Source organism: Xenia sp. Carnegie-2017, unplaced genomic scaffold (genome assembly GCF_021976095.1).
Source record: "Xenia sp. Carnegie-2017 unplaced genomic scaffold, XeniaSp_v1 HiC_scaffold_22, whole genome shotgun sequence".
Lineage (NCBI taxonomy): Eukaryota > Metazoa > Cnidaria > Anthozoa > Malacalcyonacea > Xeniidae > Xenia > Xenia sp. Carnegie-2017.
The window spans coordinates 5,244,103-5,262,201 of NW_025813485.1; the positions used below are offsets into that span (position 1 = coordinate 5,244,103).

At 32.7% G+C, this 18,099-nt stretch overlaps 2 protein-coding genes across 3 annotated transcripts; both read right to left on the reverse strand.

The window, feature by feature from the left end:
- Nucleotides 1-548: 548 nt before the first annotated feature.
- On the reverse strand, nt 549-8,752 carry LOC124446901. Its single transcript, XM_046997786.1, has 23 exons — nt 8,326-8,752; nt 8,104-8,190; nt 7,636-7,707; nt 7,356-7,394; nt 7,247-7,292; nt 6,945-7,024; nt 6,793-6,844; nt 6,643-6,688; nt 5,357-5,449; nt 4,657-4,728; nt 4,287-4,368; nt 3,973-4,057; nt 3,827-3,891; nt 3,675-3,757; nt 2,789-2,889; nt 2,629-2,684; nt 2,307-2,395; nt 2,111-2,193; nt 1,911-2,005; nt 1,606-1,674; nt 1,377-1,433; nt 1,062-1,152; nt 549-968 (listed from the first exon to the last, which is right to left on the reverse strand). Exons 1-23 carry the CDS (start codon nt 8,365-8,367, stop codon nt 883-885), a joined length of 1,671 nt encoding a protein of 556 aa, XP_046853742.1. The 5' UTR covers nt 8,368-8,752; the 3' UTR covers nt 549-882.
- A 392-nt stretch (nt 8,753-9,144) lies between these two features.
- On the reverse strand, nt 9,145-18,099 carry LOC124446898 (centrosomal protein of 63 kDa-like). 2 transcript variants are annotated; one of them, XM_046997782.1, is made up of 19 exons: nt 18,054-18,099; nt 17,625-17,684; nt 16,844-16,957; nt 15,668-15,769; nt 15,367-15,414; nt 14,689-14,791; nt 14,388-14,450; nt 13,800-13,882; nt 12,918-13,004; nt 12,726-12,782; nt 11,847-11,901; nt 11,600-11,662; nt 11,191-11,288; nt 10,937-11,036; nt 10,490-10,567; nt 10,361-10,408; nt 10,171-10,286; nt 9,716-9,848; nt 9,145-9,473 (listed from the first exon to the last, which is right to left on the reverse strand). In XM_046997782.1, exons 4-19 carry the CDS (start codon nt 15,754-15,756, stop codon nt 9,327-9,329), a joined length of 1,368 nt encoding a protein of 455 aa, XP_046853738.1. In that variant the 5' UTR covers nt 15,757-15,769; nt 16,844-16,957; nt 17,625-17,684; nt 18,054-18,099; the 3' UTR covers nt 9,145-9,326. The 2 variants fall into 2 exon arrangements, with proteins under 2 accessions (XP_046853738.1, XP_046853739.1); XM_046997783.1 differs by lacking the exon at nt 12,726-12,782.

Below are 18,099 nucleotides of genomic sequence, written 5' to 3' on the forward strand. Positions count from 1 at the left end.
CTCTGATGCAAATGATGCACACTGGCTACGCCCTACGCCACTTTGCCACTATCTGCATATAACTGTTAATATGAAGTTATCAAAATTGACAAAGGCAAAAACGACATTCATCCATTTGCGTAGATATCAATTTCACATTCAACACATTAGAAATGCTGGAAAATATAAGGCTATAGCACCATAGCACTATGAATTGGTGGTAAGATATTCATCACTTGTTTGGATTTTTCCCACTCATTCCTTAGTTAGACAACTGATTTTCTCGCCACAAAGAAATCTACTATAACTTTAGCAGCTTTATTTTCTTTATGTTTGGTTCATAATGGATAACAATTTTTTTGATGGTTCAGGAATAATACCTTCGATGTCACGCAATGCTGAAACCGGCAAATGTGCATGTAAGACCACAATAATAGACAAATGTGCACATAAAACAACAGTAATGGACAAAAAATTGGAAAAATTTTTACTTGCAGCATGGAAGTACGCGTCAAAACCATCAGATTACCTGGTGTGCTACGTTAATTGAATGACGTGTCGCAATAAAATCCAACTTTCGCTATCTATTGGTTTCCACGTATTTTTTCAATCAGTGGGTTTCAACAGGAACTTTGTTGACATTGTCATTGCAAATTTTTGTACTGCTTACTAGAAACTACCGATCTCGAAACACAACATTCAAATGTGTTTTCTATAGGCGAGTTTATTTCTGAAGCTATTGGAGTCAGCACTATAGATTATAGTCATGATTTTAGTTGAATTGTTGCCCATGTTGATTACGTTTGAATTGTGCTTCCATTTCATTGTCTATTTCTTTTTTCACTGTCTTTTAAGAGTTCCTAGCACTTCGAGGAAAGTCATGATCTTTTTCAAGATTGCATTTTATTGTATAATACAGACCCTTGAATTTACTGGAGGTGATTTTTGAAGAGCAGTGAGCCGTTTCTTTTTGAAAATTGACGATTTACCTAATTTTGGAAAGATAACAACAAAAGACAGTTAGTACCTTCGATCGATCATGCAGAACTTTTCTTAATTTTAAAGCAGATTTCGCATCTAACCTTCCTGCTGGGTAACAAGTTTTGCAACAACGAGAAACTCAAAGAAATCTACGGTGCCTGAATTATCCAAGTCTATTTCATTCATGGCTTCCTGCAATTTAAGCACAATAAAAAATCATATAAAAAGGAGCGTCCATATAAGCCGTTTAAAATAACGCAAAATTCGAGGTGGACAGGGATTTAACATGCATGGATGAAAAATCAGTCCATTGAAAAATGCATCGGCCAAAATCCGTCCACAAACGATGATGGCGTATAATGACGACATAGACATAGTAGTTAGAATTCAATAGTGTAACAATACATCAAACAAACCTTTATTTCCTCTGTTGTCGTCATTTTACCAAGGATATCAGGTATTGCATTAAGTAACTATGACAAGAATACTCGAGTTAAAAAGTTATATACAGTCATACAACAAATTGTGGCCAAGACCGATCAAGGTCAAGATAATTAAAATTTTAGGATGCTATACACTTTCTTTCGCATTTGGGCGAATATTTTCTTCACAGAAATAGCAAACCGACTAGATCTCATATCTTACTTCATCGCAGTCCAAATGAAAGTCCTTATTTACATCAAACTTTTTAAAATGCTCAAACATGTCCTTCACCTAAAATGGTACATTTAAGTATTGAGTTATATATAGTTTCCAGGAAATTACTTCACATAATTGCACAATCTTGTTTAGGAAAACTTGCTATTACAATATAGTGGATCTCATGTTGACAAAAATACAAAACCCCAAAACAGTACAGTGCACACAGTTTCTAATATAATTATTGTACGATTAATGGCAGCATCAGAATATAGATTATTTTTTGTTATTGCTATAAAAAGTTTCCTAACATCATGTTCGGTCCATTCAGGGAAAAATTTCATCGCTTCCCCAGCTATAAGAGTTCCCGTTTTGATATCAACCATTGTAGGATGCACACCATGGGCTGCAAAGTATGAATTACTTTATTTCTTTGCCTCCAAATATGCACAGATTGATTTCATGTAATCTATAGTAATTTATATCAGTAAGCAAATAGTAATTTCGTTACTTTGTGATGTCAATGTTTGGATGTTTATATTGGCATCTCTCCATTTTGTAAACAATGGCTTCATCAGCAAAGGATCGTTTGCACTAAACATAGCAAAGATTTTTAAAACCTGACACAACTGAAATGTTGACAAAAACTAATTATAATGTGCATACAAATACAATGCATGGCATAAAATTACATAAAATGAACCTACTCCCCACTTCTTTGTAATTCATTGTATTCTTTATTCAACTGAGAAATAGATCTGGTTAACTTTTTGCCCAGCGGATGTTTCAATGATTCCTGTTCGAATAAGATACTGGAAGCTAATACTTGAATGAAAATTTTCACTAACTATCGGATCACAAGCTTCAAAATTTCAATCGCTAAAAACGAGAGCCTCAAATATTTATATCGACATAAAGGTGATACAGAAAAATCTATACTTAAAAAACTCCGTGCTTGGCAGCAAAATTTGGAACAGTAAAACTTAGTTTTTCAGTTTCAATAACAAAAACATGACTACAAATACACACCTCATTTACTCCTTGATAATGAACTGGTAATTTCGCTTTTAGTTCAGATAAAATCCCTGTAATGCATTAAAAAGCAAACACGTAAGACAGCATTAAATTATAAGTTTATACGACGCAGAGGTAGTTGGCCGAGGAAGTTATCATGATCCACATAAATTACCTTCAGTAGATGCTGTGTATATTCTGCTTAACATGCTTAAAAACGCTCTGTTGTCTGTAGAAAAATCGTCCATTTTTTTCCCTTCTTTTTCCAGCATTATTCTATACATGGAAAATATGAAACAGCACTGATGATATTGACATGTACCATGTATACAACAGATCGCAATTGGTGAAATAAATATGTTCGTTGCTTGCATGTATTCTCACAAATGTTTGAAAAAAAATTGTATTATCATGTAGGTGATGAGCTGGCAACAATAAATAAATTTTAGATCAAACACAAGCAGAGTTAACGACAAATATAAAACATTGTTTTCATGCATGTATTTTGAGAAACAGCTGATCATAAATTCTCAAACTTCACAAACTAAACATTCCCAAAATTAAGCATTCAAACATGATTTTAAATGAAATTTCATTTCAGTTTTAGGAAGTCTTTTTATTTAAAACAACAAAAAAATCACTTTTAAATGTATCGGTTAAGGACAAACTTTTTGTGTTTGATAACAGACAAAGTATTTAAGTCACACGAGATACACGTGTGATCATAAAATTTCAATGCATGCAATTCTAACACTACTGTAATATCTGTCGATTATCCATATTTTTTATTTTATAAAAAAATTCTATTACAAATACTACACAAAAAAATCTCAAAAAATGAAATAGCTGCATGAAGAGGTAACTTTAAATGGCACTAAATAATAAGTAAGTAGTAATATTTCTTATATAAATAATAGTAATTTTCAATTTTCAAGTCAGGAAAATTCTTTCATCTTAAAGTCCATCTTTTTTTAAGTAAAAACATACCTTTTGCAAACCATAGTTAAGATCATACGACAAACCATTGTACATTTTTTTTATTTTCGTTATAGCTAACTTACATAAAATCTCGTTTCAAACCATGAATGAAGCCAATGAAGTATTTTTGCTGCTTCTGAAGTTCGGCTTCAGCGATTACGAGCGACTGAAACGAATAGTTAATATCAATGAACTGTTTCGAAAAAAAAAACTGTTGCATCAAGGATATTCGTACACGTTCTTTTCTATACAACTGCTGTTTCAGTGAACTTTCTTTATCGTTCAAATTCGGAATGGAGTCTAAATTGAGGTAAAATTTTAAGTAGAGTTGACATTATTTTTGTTTAAAATCTTTTCAAATCAATTTTTGAGCGTACATACAAACACTTTGAGGAGTTAAACTTGATCTCAGTCTCCCTCCTACTTCCTTTTCAAGCTTAAGCATCTTTATTTGATCCGTAAGATCCTGCAAAGAAAAACTGTACTTTTTACACAATGAGCATGAAAATTTTGTATGAAAATTTGAATTAAAAACAAATACTGAAAAATTAAATGTTCAGGATACTCTAAATTATTTTTTCATCAGCGAAAAGATTCTCATGTTCGAAAACACAATTAAAGAGTAAATTTAGTAACATAGAATTAAACAATACTACGTAATTAAACTTTGCACTATTTTCCATTTGTGCACCTACCATAACTCGACGTTGGAATCTCTCTTTTGTTTCTGTAGCTTCCGCTTGAACTTTTTTTAATTGTTGTGATAGATCAACTTCACTTTAAGAAAAATGTATAGTAAGAAAATAATTTGATCGTATGTCATTGATAGCAAGCAGTTGAGCAAATGAAAATATATTAGGCTCATAATCACATGTAACTTATCAAAAGTATCGCCTTCCAGTTTCATTACAAGAACTTTGTGTTCTAAACTGTTCTAGCGTATTATATTAAATAAAAATATCGTGATGTCTTAAGCATTGATTTATGCCATATATAAATTATACAGCCACTACTAAGAAACTGAAATAACTTAACTGTCATTATATGCATGGAAAGTACTCGTACTTCGTCTTTATACCATTAAGAAGTCGGGTCTTTTCTTTTTCCCAAAGCGAGACAGTACTTTCCTTTTGTAGCCTAAATGCAAAAATATCTTTGGTGTTAGGTGCCATAGAAATTACGTATATAATTACGCATTTTATTAGCAAAATGATGATAAAATACGAAATCCATTCAAACATTTCCCATATGTTTCGAGTTTTAGCATAACATTAAGACCTTTTTAGAGCTTTGATTTCCATTGAAAAAGAATTGCATAAACCAAAAGCTACGTCCTATGCAAAAACTTCCACAAATTCTTACTATGTTTTTTCTTTATGATTTTCTTGTAAAATCGTGATCATTTTAGATTATAAATGTAGAAGCCTATGATCATTATGACAGACAATATTAAACTTAAATATTGCCAGAGCAAGATAGCAATAATGGTAAACCAGACCATTTCATACGATAAGTTAGACAATAAAAATATGCATGTCTTTACACTCCATGTGTGTAATATTCAACCCAATCTGCATTTCAGAAATCAATCTTGATCAGAAATCAAGAAAATATTTGAAAAGATGTTAAATCATATTTGCTGATGATTAACTTACAACTGGAATTATATATGAAGATCTAGCTGCTTGTTCATACTCTCTAGACCTGATTACAAAGTTCAATTAATAAAATTGCATGACAAACGATTATGAAGGAAAAGACTTACTGAAGTATTTGCTTATTTTTATCTTCAAGCTGTTCTTCCAACTTTCTGCACGTAGCTAAAATTGTGTTTTTTTCTGTTACCGCAAAGTTATGGCTACAAAATCATACGATGTCAACGTTACACAGTGCTGTAAAAGTGGGGGGGGGCGCTTGGGAGAGGAGCCCCTTTTCTACCTTGAAATGGGTAATTTTAAAAGGGCACTAATGACAAAAACGTCAAGAGAGCCCCCCATCTGATAAATTTAGTTTTACAGCACTGACATACATACATACATACATACATACATACATACATACATACATACATACATACATACATACATACATACATACATACATACATACATACATACATACATACATACATACATACATACATACATACATACATACATACATACATACATACATACATACATACATACATACATATTGATAAGAAGAATTAAATCCCCTGAAGAGTGAGCAATCACGAAACAGGCTTGTCGGGATGAAATTGTAGTTTTTGTGTATTTTCTTCTTCTTATCAATATTTACGCTCTGCTCTCGGGCATCGAGGACTGTTTTATACGGAAAATCATAAATTATAAACTTCCTACATACATACATACATACATACATACATACATACAAGGTCTGTAAATGACGTTTTTCTGAAAATATAATTATCATATAATTTTCATTGGACTGAACTTTGGTGTAGGCAAATCAATAGATGACTAAAGAACTACGTAATTCAACTATGAGCCAACATTGAATCATGTTATGACAAAAAAACAACACCACAAATGACATCAAAAATACAAGCAGTTTTATAAGTTATAATTAGTGTGATTATTTGATTAAATGTTTCGTTTGTATGTGATTATGAAAAAAATCATCTCTTCTTAAAATCAGCAAAACCTGGATCGAAGTTATAAATGTGTAACAATGACGGGGATTTTAACAACGTTTAAGTAACCAAGTAAATGGTTTGAGCCCGGGAGTATCGTTACATGTTTGTAAATGTCGATCGTCCAGGTTGGTATAGTCCTGAGAAGGACTGTTTTTGTTGTTGTTGACTGACGTTTCGACAACCTTAGCGGTAGTCATCTTCAGAGTCAAATGAGGAGTAAACGTCAGGTTAGCCGTATTTGTTATATGATAGATAAAAGTCATCTTCAGAGTCAAAAAATGACTACCGCTAAGGTTGTCGAAACGTCAGTCAACACTAACAACAACAGTCCTTCCCAGGACTCTACGAACCTGGACGATTTACATCCACAAACATGATGAAGAAATTTTCACCTTTGCTGTTGATGTATCACTTCTTCCTTTTCGCGTTTTAATAAAACTATATGTGAATAAAATTGAAAATTACAAGCAAAGCAATGACAGTATATCTCAAACTTGTGTACGTCAATTAAGAATTTATGGAAATATGGAAATGGACTTCACCTTTCAATTCCTGGTTCTCGCGGGCAACATCCATGGCATTTTGAAGGCCATCCTGTCAACATGTCGTTGATACCATTTTAGAAGGATAAAAATTTCAAATGTAGCAAAACGTTAAATAAGTTAACTAATATAAACAAAAGTACATCATTTACCTCTATTCGATTCAATATTGTATTTTTCATATCGTCAATTTGATGAGCCATCGTATTCATTAAATTTGCAAATACCGTTTCTCAAAATAAAAAAATAAAACATAAAAAAGTTTCGTAAACAAACAGAAACTGACTGAAGGTATAAGACCGTAGCCCCTCCCCCCTTTCATATTCGAAAGAGAGCTATGTCCTAGGAATACAATGCCTTTAAGCTTTTATTGAACAAAAAACGTAAAAAACCGCCTGGAAATCTGACTAGCAAGACTTTCAGATTAGCAATATATAATTATGACATGACGTACCATCTATGTATGGCCTGTTGCAAAGATCAATAGTATCACTTCTTTCCTGAAATTATAGGCTGTTGTCCAATATGGTGTTTACTTTTTGATATATTAACGAAAAACATACATTTAAAACACTCTTGATGTTGAAAAGTCTTTCCATTACCTATAAAGAGGGTATAAGCGCATATGAATCACAAGTTGACTTAGTAAAATTTGACAAATGCATATTGACTTGATACATTGCAGCTAATAGTTTTTTAGCGATAAAAATATAGACACAGATTCATCTCAAATCAAATACGAAAATGATATGAAATTATTTCGTTTGTTTCATCGACAACGAGTAGTAGCTACTTTGAATTTCTTAGAATTTATTCTATAATGTCATCTTAGCAGAAACTTACCACATCAAGTTTGCGTTTGGCAGAGCCTTCTTCCAAATCCTGGTTGACTATGGTATCAAACGCGACACAAGCCTAAAAAATTAAATATGCTTTAATACTGGTGATTAATTTGTCTCCTCTCGTATTGAAAATTTCATTAACCCCCACAACACTCGCTTCATTTCAAGTTAATGATGCAAGCAACGACATGTGCAATTTTAACATTGTATGCGTAATTTTTCGACATATTCATCAACGTTAATCGACTTAACAGGATTTCATTTCATCTCTTGAGCATCGTAAAAAGATTAACAGCGAAAAAGGAGAGAACCGAGGTGTGAACAACAGACATTAAATCATTAAATTGCCTTCAAAGTTGCACGCATTGAGAGTTTGATGATACGTGCAGGAAAAATTTTAAACAGCATGACAACTCATTATACTTTATACAGTCTATTTTGAAGATTACAAACTCACAAATCGACAAACCATTTCAAAGTTCTTTCTTAAAGCATCAATTTTAGATTCGACCGTTTCTTTGGTGTCATGTTTTTCCTTTCTTCCAACATTTTCTTCCTTAAGAAAAGAGACAAACGAGTAGGAATTATGAAATCCGCACCAATACAATTTATATATAAGATAAATCTATATCCTTGCATAAAAAATTGACATCTGAGCAACTATAGTAACATATAATGTACATGAAATTACTTTGTATTGGTAATAGACGCTAGCTGTATCTTCTGTCAACATGTCTGTCCAACTTTAGAGCGCATTCAAACGACAATCCATGTTTCATAAAAACTTCAGCTAAACCTAGTAACCTATTTCGTAGATAACAGAACTTCGACCAAAATATTGTCACAAAAACAGTCGCTAAATTGAACAGGATATAAAATGCAAATTATGTTTGACAAAAAGATGGATTATCTCAATGACTCAAAATACTCAGGCGTAGCGAATACAATACGGTAATTATAAAAGATTGTTGTTAATTTAGTCAAGATAATTGAAGTCGACATTTTCATCTTCATGTGAAGAAAGATACACAAGTAAACCACGTGACATCAATATAAACAAAATTGACGCTCTATTGACGGCCCTTCTTGAGGTTAAAGAATTCCGTATATAATTTTTACGATGAAAAATAGCAAATTAACAAAAAGACTGGATAGTGGTGTATGTATTTTTATTCGTATGAAAAATATTTCGACGGTGACTTCACTGAATATGCATGAAAATAACATGATATTAAAATCATCTTTTAAATGTTTAAAAATTGCTATTTGAGGCTTGTGCAACTGACAACTGTAATTCCTGGAAACTTGCACTAAAATACATGAATCTATGAGACAACTACATAATATGCCTTCAGTTCTAGGAAATTATTGACCCTTTATTAAGGACTGAAATATGTTTCCAGCAAAACTTAAGTCACAGAAAAGATATCTTAACAGAAGGTCCACTTGTGTGTGTGTGTATGTACAAAACGACAAAACCCCAGTAAATTTTCTTAAAAGACTTGCATAATTAGCTGTCATAAAACATTTTAATGTGACACACTTAAAAAATATTTACAGTGGAACCTATACAGAGAAATGGAAAAGAAACCTTTCTTTATTATAAATAAAATTTCATGACTTTTCGATGCCTTTTTAAGTTTCTCTGATTTTAGACTGAATATGAAAAAGAACATGCATTTCAGGTTGATTTCATTGCTTAGGAAGAGCCTTATGTGTACTTAGCTTCAGGTCGTTGAGACGAGCTTCTAATAATCGCTCCAATTCCTTTTCACGCCTTTTTTCTTCCATCACAAAGTTTGTGGTGATGGATGAACGACGTGACGACGGCATTGATCTCTAAGAATGAAAGAAACGTTCATCGTTTTGAGCAATCAAGGTTAGGTAAAGACGCAATGTTTATGTAGCTTAGGCAGTAAAGTAGATAACTTAGAAAGTTACGTTTATCATGTGTTTGATACAAAATGATACAATTTTTAAATGACGAATAAAAACAGAAACAAAAAGTCGAATGAAAAATGATCTTGATATATGAAGGGAACTCTAATTGAATGTTTGCAATGTAAAAACTAAGAAATTACCTCAAAATCGGATCCTAAACCTCTTATATCACCAAATGACAACTTTAGTGGATCTCTGTCATCAGCAAAGCCAGAAGGAGTAAAAGTACTTGTTAACCGTTGGTTAGGTGGTGGGTCTTCGTAATCTAAATCGCTGGAAAATTGTAACGATCCACGTGAACTTGTATTTGCCCTGAACATTATGGAATGATGAATGTTTCTAATCTTAGTAACAGCATGAAAGCTATGAAACCTTTTTTGGTATAATTGTGTTGTATTTTTTATCACGTTTGAATCAGGAAAGTAAATTCTACTTAGCTCTGTTTTTGCTACAAGAAAAAATGCTTTCGTACCGTACTCTTCAAATTTCAATACGATTGAACATTGAAGAGTATATTTTTAAGAATACACCAACGTAATATGAATAACAAAATTCCTATTGAAGGATCATATTATTTCAAGAGTTACGGACGAACCTGAATGGAGAAGGCCTAGATGTCGAGGGATTTTCATTCATTTTGTTATCAGGCGACCCTTGACTCACGGGAAGATTGGAAGACGCGTGACGACGAGGATTTGTTTTCATATCTTCCTAAAGAAAGTAAAAAAGGTCATCTTGTCAAAATGAGATTGTAAATGTTATGCAACAACCGGAAAGTAACTCACTTGAAAATCTGAGATAAACTGTTTATTGCTATGATAGAGATCAAGTTCCTAGAAAAAATGCTTCATGTATAAATTATGTACGGCCATTTGCTTGGATATTTATGTGTGCAATTAAAAGATGAAGTATACCTTGTGCTCGCCATGAAGCGATGCCTCTTTCAGATGTCGATTTTCAAGTCGGACAGCATCAAGTTGAGCTTTCATAACCTTAATATAAATACAGTACAGTAGAGCTAAGGCAGAAACTGTGCCGAATATTTCATTCTAATACCTTTTTACGGACGCTATTATAAAATAATCATTGTTTTGTCTGAAGATATTGTGAAATATCTTTATTATTAATTGGATACGAAGCTTTGAACGTCGTTCAAATGAGAAAATATTTCACCGACATATAGAAACTACCTGCGGATGGTGAAATCTCAAAAAAACTAAATCAAAATTTTTGTACATCCCAATAGTTTGAATTTAGAATTTTGAACTGATTCAAAAAAATTGAAAGAAATTATTAACTTTCGTTCAGCAAAATTAGTAAAATTGATTGCATGGAATAAAACGTAGATTGCATTAACGTACATGAAGATCTGCAATTGCTTTATCATATTCCGTGTGGCTATTCCTCAACTCTCTTTCCATTTTTTGTATCTTCTCGGTCATAGTGGCAACAGCAAGATCTCTATAACGCAAACAATAAATGAAATTTACAAAAATTACATTGTGGTCCATGTTCAAAACCGTTGAAGTAAATATGAAAGACGTAGTTCATTGTATTTGATGAGGCAGGCAGGCATATGTGTATGGATCAAATCAAATGAAACTTCTCACTTTACCTTTGATGCAAGTCAGAGGTAAGATTGCTTATTTCACATTTCATTCCTTCAAGTTCAGAAACTTTGAAATTTTCTACCCTTTCCACGCGATCTTTTAACTATCAAAAAAGCATACAAATACAATGTTTGTTTTGTTTACACAAATACAAAAAGTTCTTTATGTATTTAGCTAAAAAGATAAAATACGCATGTGAAAGTATAAAGTATACAGTTTACGATGCGAAAACACCAGATTCTCGTTTTAGGTTGATACAACAAGGGAACACAAAATTTTGCACTCTCAAAATATGCGGGCAGAGCTCGAAGTCAAAGATTGACTATGCAAACAATTAAAAAGCACGTCGTTCACATTTTAGTGGAGCTAAATCAATCATATGTGAAAAATTTAACCACTTCTCGCTAAACTAACCTTGATATTTTCTGACAACAGCCTCTCCATTTCTGTTTCACTTTCGTCAAGTATTTTATCGTTCTTAAAAAAGACATTTGTTGAAGATGTTTGACTAATCTGTTTTGATATATACCCCACATTATCTGGTCTACCATGCAATATTACAATGCTTTGCCTTGTAGTGTTCTGCGTAGCCAATACCAGTTTCCCTAGTTTTGTACAACATTCCTGTACAACACAAAACAATGTCCAAATAAGAAATTACCTGCTCTTTAAATTCGTCACTTGATTTTTTGAAAGCTGCTTCGCACTCAGCAAGCCTAAACGTTTACGACAATTCATTCAGCTGACTTCTATCAAAAAATGTTCTCAAATTGTTGCATTTATAAATTCCTATCTCTTTACATGGTAAACTTGAGCGTTTCGTAAAAGTTACATGCAAGCAAATACAATTTAAAGAGAAAAAAAAGTAGAGAGTTTAAAGAAGTAATACAGTTAAGAAAGATTGGGGGTAGAAAGTTCGATACAGTATACAAAGATGAAACGGTAGAATACTAAATGAAGTAATACAATTTACAAAGATGAAACTGTAGAGAGCTACATGATGTAACATAGTTTACAAATATGACACTGTAGAAAGCTAAATGAGGTAATACTGTCTACAAGGATGAAATTGTAGAAAGTTAGATGAGGTAATACTATTTACAAAGATGAAAATTTTAGAGACCTAAACGAGGCAATACTGTTTGCAAAGATGAAATAGTAGAGAGTTAGATGAGGTAATATACTTTACAAAGATGAATTTAGATGAGACAATGCTGTTTACAAAAATACTACAGTGAGATTTACATGAAGGAATGGAGTACAACGGTAGGAGTTATATGAATCAACTCAGCTTACGAAAGATGAAGGAGGCTACCCATCCTTTTGTATTAAAGTAAATGGTTTGAACCGGGAGTATCGTTACATGTTTGTAAATGTAGATCGTCCTTTTTGTATTATTGCTCATTTGACTTCTGAAAAGATGAAGTAAGTGCACAAACTTGGTTTTAACATTTTCTTTTAAAATTTTTTAACAGTTCTTTTCACTTAGTTTTAAACTTCGGTCATTTGACTTAGGAAGAGAAGAAGTAAGTGCACTTACTTGGTTTTTAACATTTCCATTTCAGATAAATAGAACTTTTCGTTTTCTTTTTTAATACTGAATAAAAATATAAATATTCATTTCAACATGTTTACATCAGATGCCTCTGTATAACTGAGCTACATGCAAGGACTTGAGTCGTTTATCACAGTCTTTCAATGAACTGGACAAATCTATAATTAGAATGAGCACCTTAATTCTCTTTCACATTCACATAAGTCTTCACGCAATTTTTGAATGGTACGAGATTCTTCGTAAGCATTTGCATCTTGGAGATTTCTCAAAAGGAAAATTAAATAAAATTTATCAAACATGATTGTGTAATGTGATTGGGAAAATGGAATACACAATATAAAATCCCCAGATGTCAACACAAAACCCTCTGATAGAAGAGTTAGAATGAAATTTAATGTGTAGTGTGTCTTTAACAAGGGCCTGGAAGACAGAGGAGAAATTTTCCATCATACGCGTTATAGAACGAATGTAAGATGACGCGATCTTAGTCAGCCACGCTACCTGCAATGGCTTGAAACTCACTGCAAACTGAGGTCAAAAGAACTTACGTACACTTAAAAAACTACATAAAAATTTAAAGTTCTCCCATAACACAATGCAATGTTCATTTGGGTTTGAATGAACAAAAAATAAAGAATTAGCGCAGACAATTTGCGCTTTAGACGGTGCTCGGGTATATGCAACTTATTTTTGGCTGCCTGCAAAAGAAAACAAACGTACAGGCATGCGCTACATCTCAAGAATACAATGTCTTCAAAAGCTGCTATCAGTTCACTAATATCTATAAAGATGGAAGGACACGAGCCCTGGTGAAGCCATGGACGTCAAGTGCCAATATTTGTATTAAGATACTGCATGAGACTCTTTAAAATTTTGTTCATACATGAGATGCAAAATTGTTTAAACAACTATTAAAAAGAATTTAAGCTTTCCAACACGATTGCACAACTTGGCATCAACCTTAAAATTTTAGGACCTAAAACACAAGCACAGCATCCTGCAGGCACAAAGTCGTGATGCATATAAAATCAAAATGAATTGGACCAGACCATTCGCTACCTGATCATGCTTTCTTTTTGATGAAGATTTTCTTCCAGCTTCGTGAAGTCAGCTCGTTGATGTCTTTGTTTTTCTTCTAAAAACTAAATATTTTTATATGAATTTGAAACTAGAGTGGTTTGCGACGATTTCCTCGAATGAGTGTTACAGAAAAGTAGGAAATGTTATACAAGCACTCGTCACAGTGTATACGTGAACACGCTAACGGCAGCGAGGGTGGTGCAACACTTCAACAGTATAAACAGTCCTGAAAATGTTTAGAAAGTCGGCCTTTGGCAAGCAAGGCAAAATAAAGAATAGTCGGCGAAATGTAGTATTTCAGACGGGAATGTTTGCATCTCATCTTTAACCACCCCTCCTAAAATTTTATATTACTGCCCAGCACGTCATTTCAAAGTGAATTTATGACCTTGGCGATTCAAAAAAAGTGGAAATGGTCGAAGTATTAGCGACATAAAGATAAAAAAGAATATCCTTTCTTCGTGATTTACGAGTCGGTAAGCATACTTGTCAAAATATAAACATATAATGTCAACAATGTGAATGTTTTCCCTCTGTACGAATGTATCACACCAAAATGAAACAAACCTTCAACCTGTCACATTTCGAGTTTAATTCTTGTTGCAGCTCATCCTTCTCGTTTTTTAAAGTCTATGAACGAAAAAATGAGATACGTACAAATGCATACTTCATGTTATCTCACCCAGAAAGTTGTCGGAAAAACTTAACTGACGTCATAACGACAATTACTGTGCTTGATGCTCGAAACCCCAATAAAGTTAACACTTCATTTTTAACAAACAAATTACGAAAGCTCCTAAAGTTCTCTAAACAATCGAAAGGCGTTCTTTCCTCAATCATAAAAAAGTTCTCTCATGAGATAAAATACCTCTATAACTACTGTTGCATGCCTTAATTTTCCATCTTTGTACGACATTTCAGAGGACTTTTCTTGTTCTTCTGAATCGTGTCTATTTAACGCATCTTTCAACCTTTACAAATTATAAAAATGAAAACAAGATTTTTGTACGCATTTTTAAAATATTTAGGGTAGCACTTCAACAAACGTTCCTTTTATTAGCTACGAATCAAATGTGTCGTTACTTGACGATTTCCTAAACGAAGCTAGTCACAATATATGACACATTTGTGTTGGAACATTTTTGTTAGCATGACCATTAAAAATGATAAAGTATAGCAATCAATATGTCTTCGGAACCAACAAATTGTGGCAGTAAGCCTACGACTGCAAAAAAGCTCTGAGCACGAAGCAAGGAGGCATTATCTACCCTTTAAGTCGAAAAGCAACTCCTTTTATTAACTGTAAAAAATATGGCATTTTTTGCTAAGAGACGCAAGCTCAACTCTTGGAGATTGGCTACATTAGGATGGTGAAATTGTTTTAAAGATAGCAATTGCGATGATGGATGGCTAAAATAATCTTAGAGTTTCAAAACATACAAAGTAACAGAGTATGAAAGTTGCAGTGATCAACTATTGAATTGTAACTGTTAGTTTCATTCGTAAACAGAGAATAACATTGTTAAGCAATAATTTAAAATATTACCTTTGAATTTCTTCTTTATATTGAAAGTCCTGCGCGCAGTTCCGATAACTAGGGAAGAAGTATGAAATACTTTTCAGCATCACCAATCGAAAAACCATCATTGTGCTGATGAGATAAGATGTAATAAAAACATTTAATGAAGTATTTATTTTAGTTTTTTTATCGAATGAAAAAAAAATGAAAAATGGACGTTTTTACTGATAGAGAATACGGTTGTATGACATTCAAAAAGCTCGCTCAAACAGCTCAATGTAGTTTTTACATCGAACAGTTTCTCTCTCTGCAAAACGTTCGTGCATACCTGACGTTGAAGTTCAACCAATTCAATCTGATGCGACCTTTCCACGTTTTCAAGTATATTTTTCTTTTGACTAAGCAGTTCTTGCACATCGCTATTCTGTTGCTATTATTGTAAAACATATAACTTTATTGCATTCAGTTACAATAGAATTAAATAGGCGCATTTAATAAAAACGACAAGTTATTTTTAAAATAAACATGTTTCAACATCTTATGATGCCATCATTCATTATAACATGGAGTATTATGTATGTGATGAATATATATAGGAATAACATGATACTGTGATACAATTTATACACTTATGAATAGATTGTTATATATAAATGCTACAATGAAATAGTGGTTAGAATTAATGATGAAAGTATTTACAGGCTGAATATAGTGTTAAAACGAAAAACTTGAACGTTGAGATTAGAATTAGTTTTGTTAATGTGAAGTGCTTCTTTGATTTTGAGTGCGAATGTAGTATCCGCAATGTCGATGATTTTAAAGCAAGAGGGTGAATAGTTAGTTTTGCATGAAGGTGATTGTAAGAGATGTCGAAAGATATGTGAGTTTTTGTTCTGGTGGATAAATGCTGGGAAGTTTCGCCAATGTATTGGGAATTACATCCCGCACAATCGAGTTGGTATACCACCATAGATTTAATAGAATCTGATCTTTGAATAAAAAGTAGTTTTGATTTTGAAGGAAGTGAAAATTAGTTGGATGTTAATGTCAGTGTAGAAGCGTTTGATGATGTTTGTAAGTCTGCGTTGTGTGTGTCGTGAATGATGTCCGATGTACGGTACTTGTCATTTTATTAAATGCGCATTATCAATAGTGCTTTTACGCAGTTACAGAATCAAATACATCATCTTTTCATAAAGGCATCAAAGGAAGGGAACATCTACTATCCTGGAAACAAAATTTTTCGCTGTCCGTAGATCAATGAACAGGACATTTAAATACATAAACAGTTACATCTTTCTCAAAGCTGAGTCTTTGTTTTCAAAATAGAAAATATAAAGCCTCGAAAATTTAGAACCAAATTAGAAATGTTAGCAAAGCAAAGATCTTTGTTATTCATCAATGATGCTCACAAAGCTGGACAATCTATCAATGTAAAACCTGCACCATCTTCAATTTCATGTTTGTACATTGTATATACGCTGTCCCAAACATATTACTTTACCTTCAAGATGTCATTCTTGTCCTTGAGAATCAAGTTCTCGTTTTCAAGTCCTTTGATTCTTTCGTGATATGTTTTACCAATGCCGTCCCAATCTTGTAACTTAAATTTCATATCCTGAAAACGTCTTAAATTGATCAAATCTGAATTTTTGGTAAAAAAATGCATGCTTGAAGGCTTTTCTTTTTTATGTCCATACATATTTGTCGTTGAGCAAGGTATAAGTAAACTCATTAACAATGGTGAAGACCACATGTAACCAAAATATAGTTGCTGCAACTGCATTAATAATTGCAGTGAATAAATATGACTGAAACAACATACGTACGTTACACAAATGTTATTTACAGAAAATTGACCTACAATTTCTTTTTCCTTCTTATGCACAAATAATAGCAAACATTCAGGCCAGTAAAAAATGCTTACGTGGACTCTATCACAATTTGACTTTATTCATTCAGCAAATATCTGAATTGTTTAGCATATACAACAAAATTTCCAAATAGCAACACCAGTATTCGAATTTTATGAGACCAATGCAAAAACAAAGAAATTATGTCTTTCAGAAACCGAAAACAAATTAAGTACTCAGTTGCCACTGCAACATCAGGCAAATGAACAAAATATAACTGCTTTAAGTATATCTAAAATGACGGACAGTCATTGACAATTTCTCGTTATTCGTTACATCAATTCAATACATGGATTCAGTCGCTAGTCTCAGTCCCTTTATTACCTGGATTTTGGACCCATAGGATCAACTATGGATCATCTGTATGTTTACCTCAATTTGATCCTTTAGTTTTTCACAGTTCAATTGCTTTTCATTTAGATCATTTTTCAACTAAAATCAAATCAAATAAGGAATTATTGGTTGAAATTCCTTTGGATGTGAGCATTACGTCTCACGGGTTTAATCATTAACGTAGATCTAAATTATTCATTCTTAAAGTTGACATCGCGAGTTTAATAATGAACGATCATCTAAATTATATATACCATGCAGAGACATCTATTTACATTTAAGGAATACATGTTTCTTGTGAAAGTTACTGCATGTTTTACTAACTCAACAAACACTAGCTAAGAAACAGCTCGTTAACAGGGGAAAAAAGGAGAAACGTGCTCCAGTAAACGACAATATAGCTGTGTACCTACATGCTGTCAGTATTACTGTACGATACAAGCGGAATGTACATAACTTTATACTTACTCGATCATTTTCACCCTGAATTTGGCTATTGTGCTTTTGACTTTTC

Bases quoted from the DNA above. Each gene is read 5' to 3' on its own strand.
- LOC124446901 (XM_046997786.1), bottom strand. From the start codon at position 8,367: ATGTTGACAGAAGATACAGCTAGCGTCTATTACCAATACAAA. The intron at 8,191-8,325 runs GTAATTTCATGT...TCTTTTCTTAAG, and splicing joins GCGTCTATTACCAATACAAA to GAAGAAAATGTTGGAAGAAA. The intron at 2,890-3,674 runs GTAAGTTAGCTA...TTCCATGTATAG, and splicing joins GGTTTGAAACGAGATTTTAT to AATAATGCTGGAAAAAGAAG.
- LOC124446898 (XM_046997782.1), bottom strand. From the start codon at position 15,756: ATGTGCAAGAACTGCTTAGTCAAAAGAAAAATATACTTGAAAACGTGG. The intron at 12,783-12,917 runs GTGCTCATTCTA...ATTTTTATTCAG, and splicing joins GAATGTGAAAGAGAATTAAG to TATTAAAAAAGAAAACGAAA. The intron at 11,902-12,725 runs GTAAGTGCACTT...GTAAACGTTTAG, and splicing joins ATGGAAATGTTAAAAACCAA to GCTTGCTGAGTGCGAAGCAG.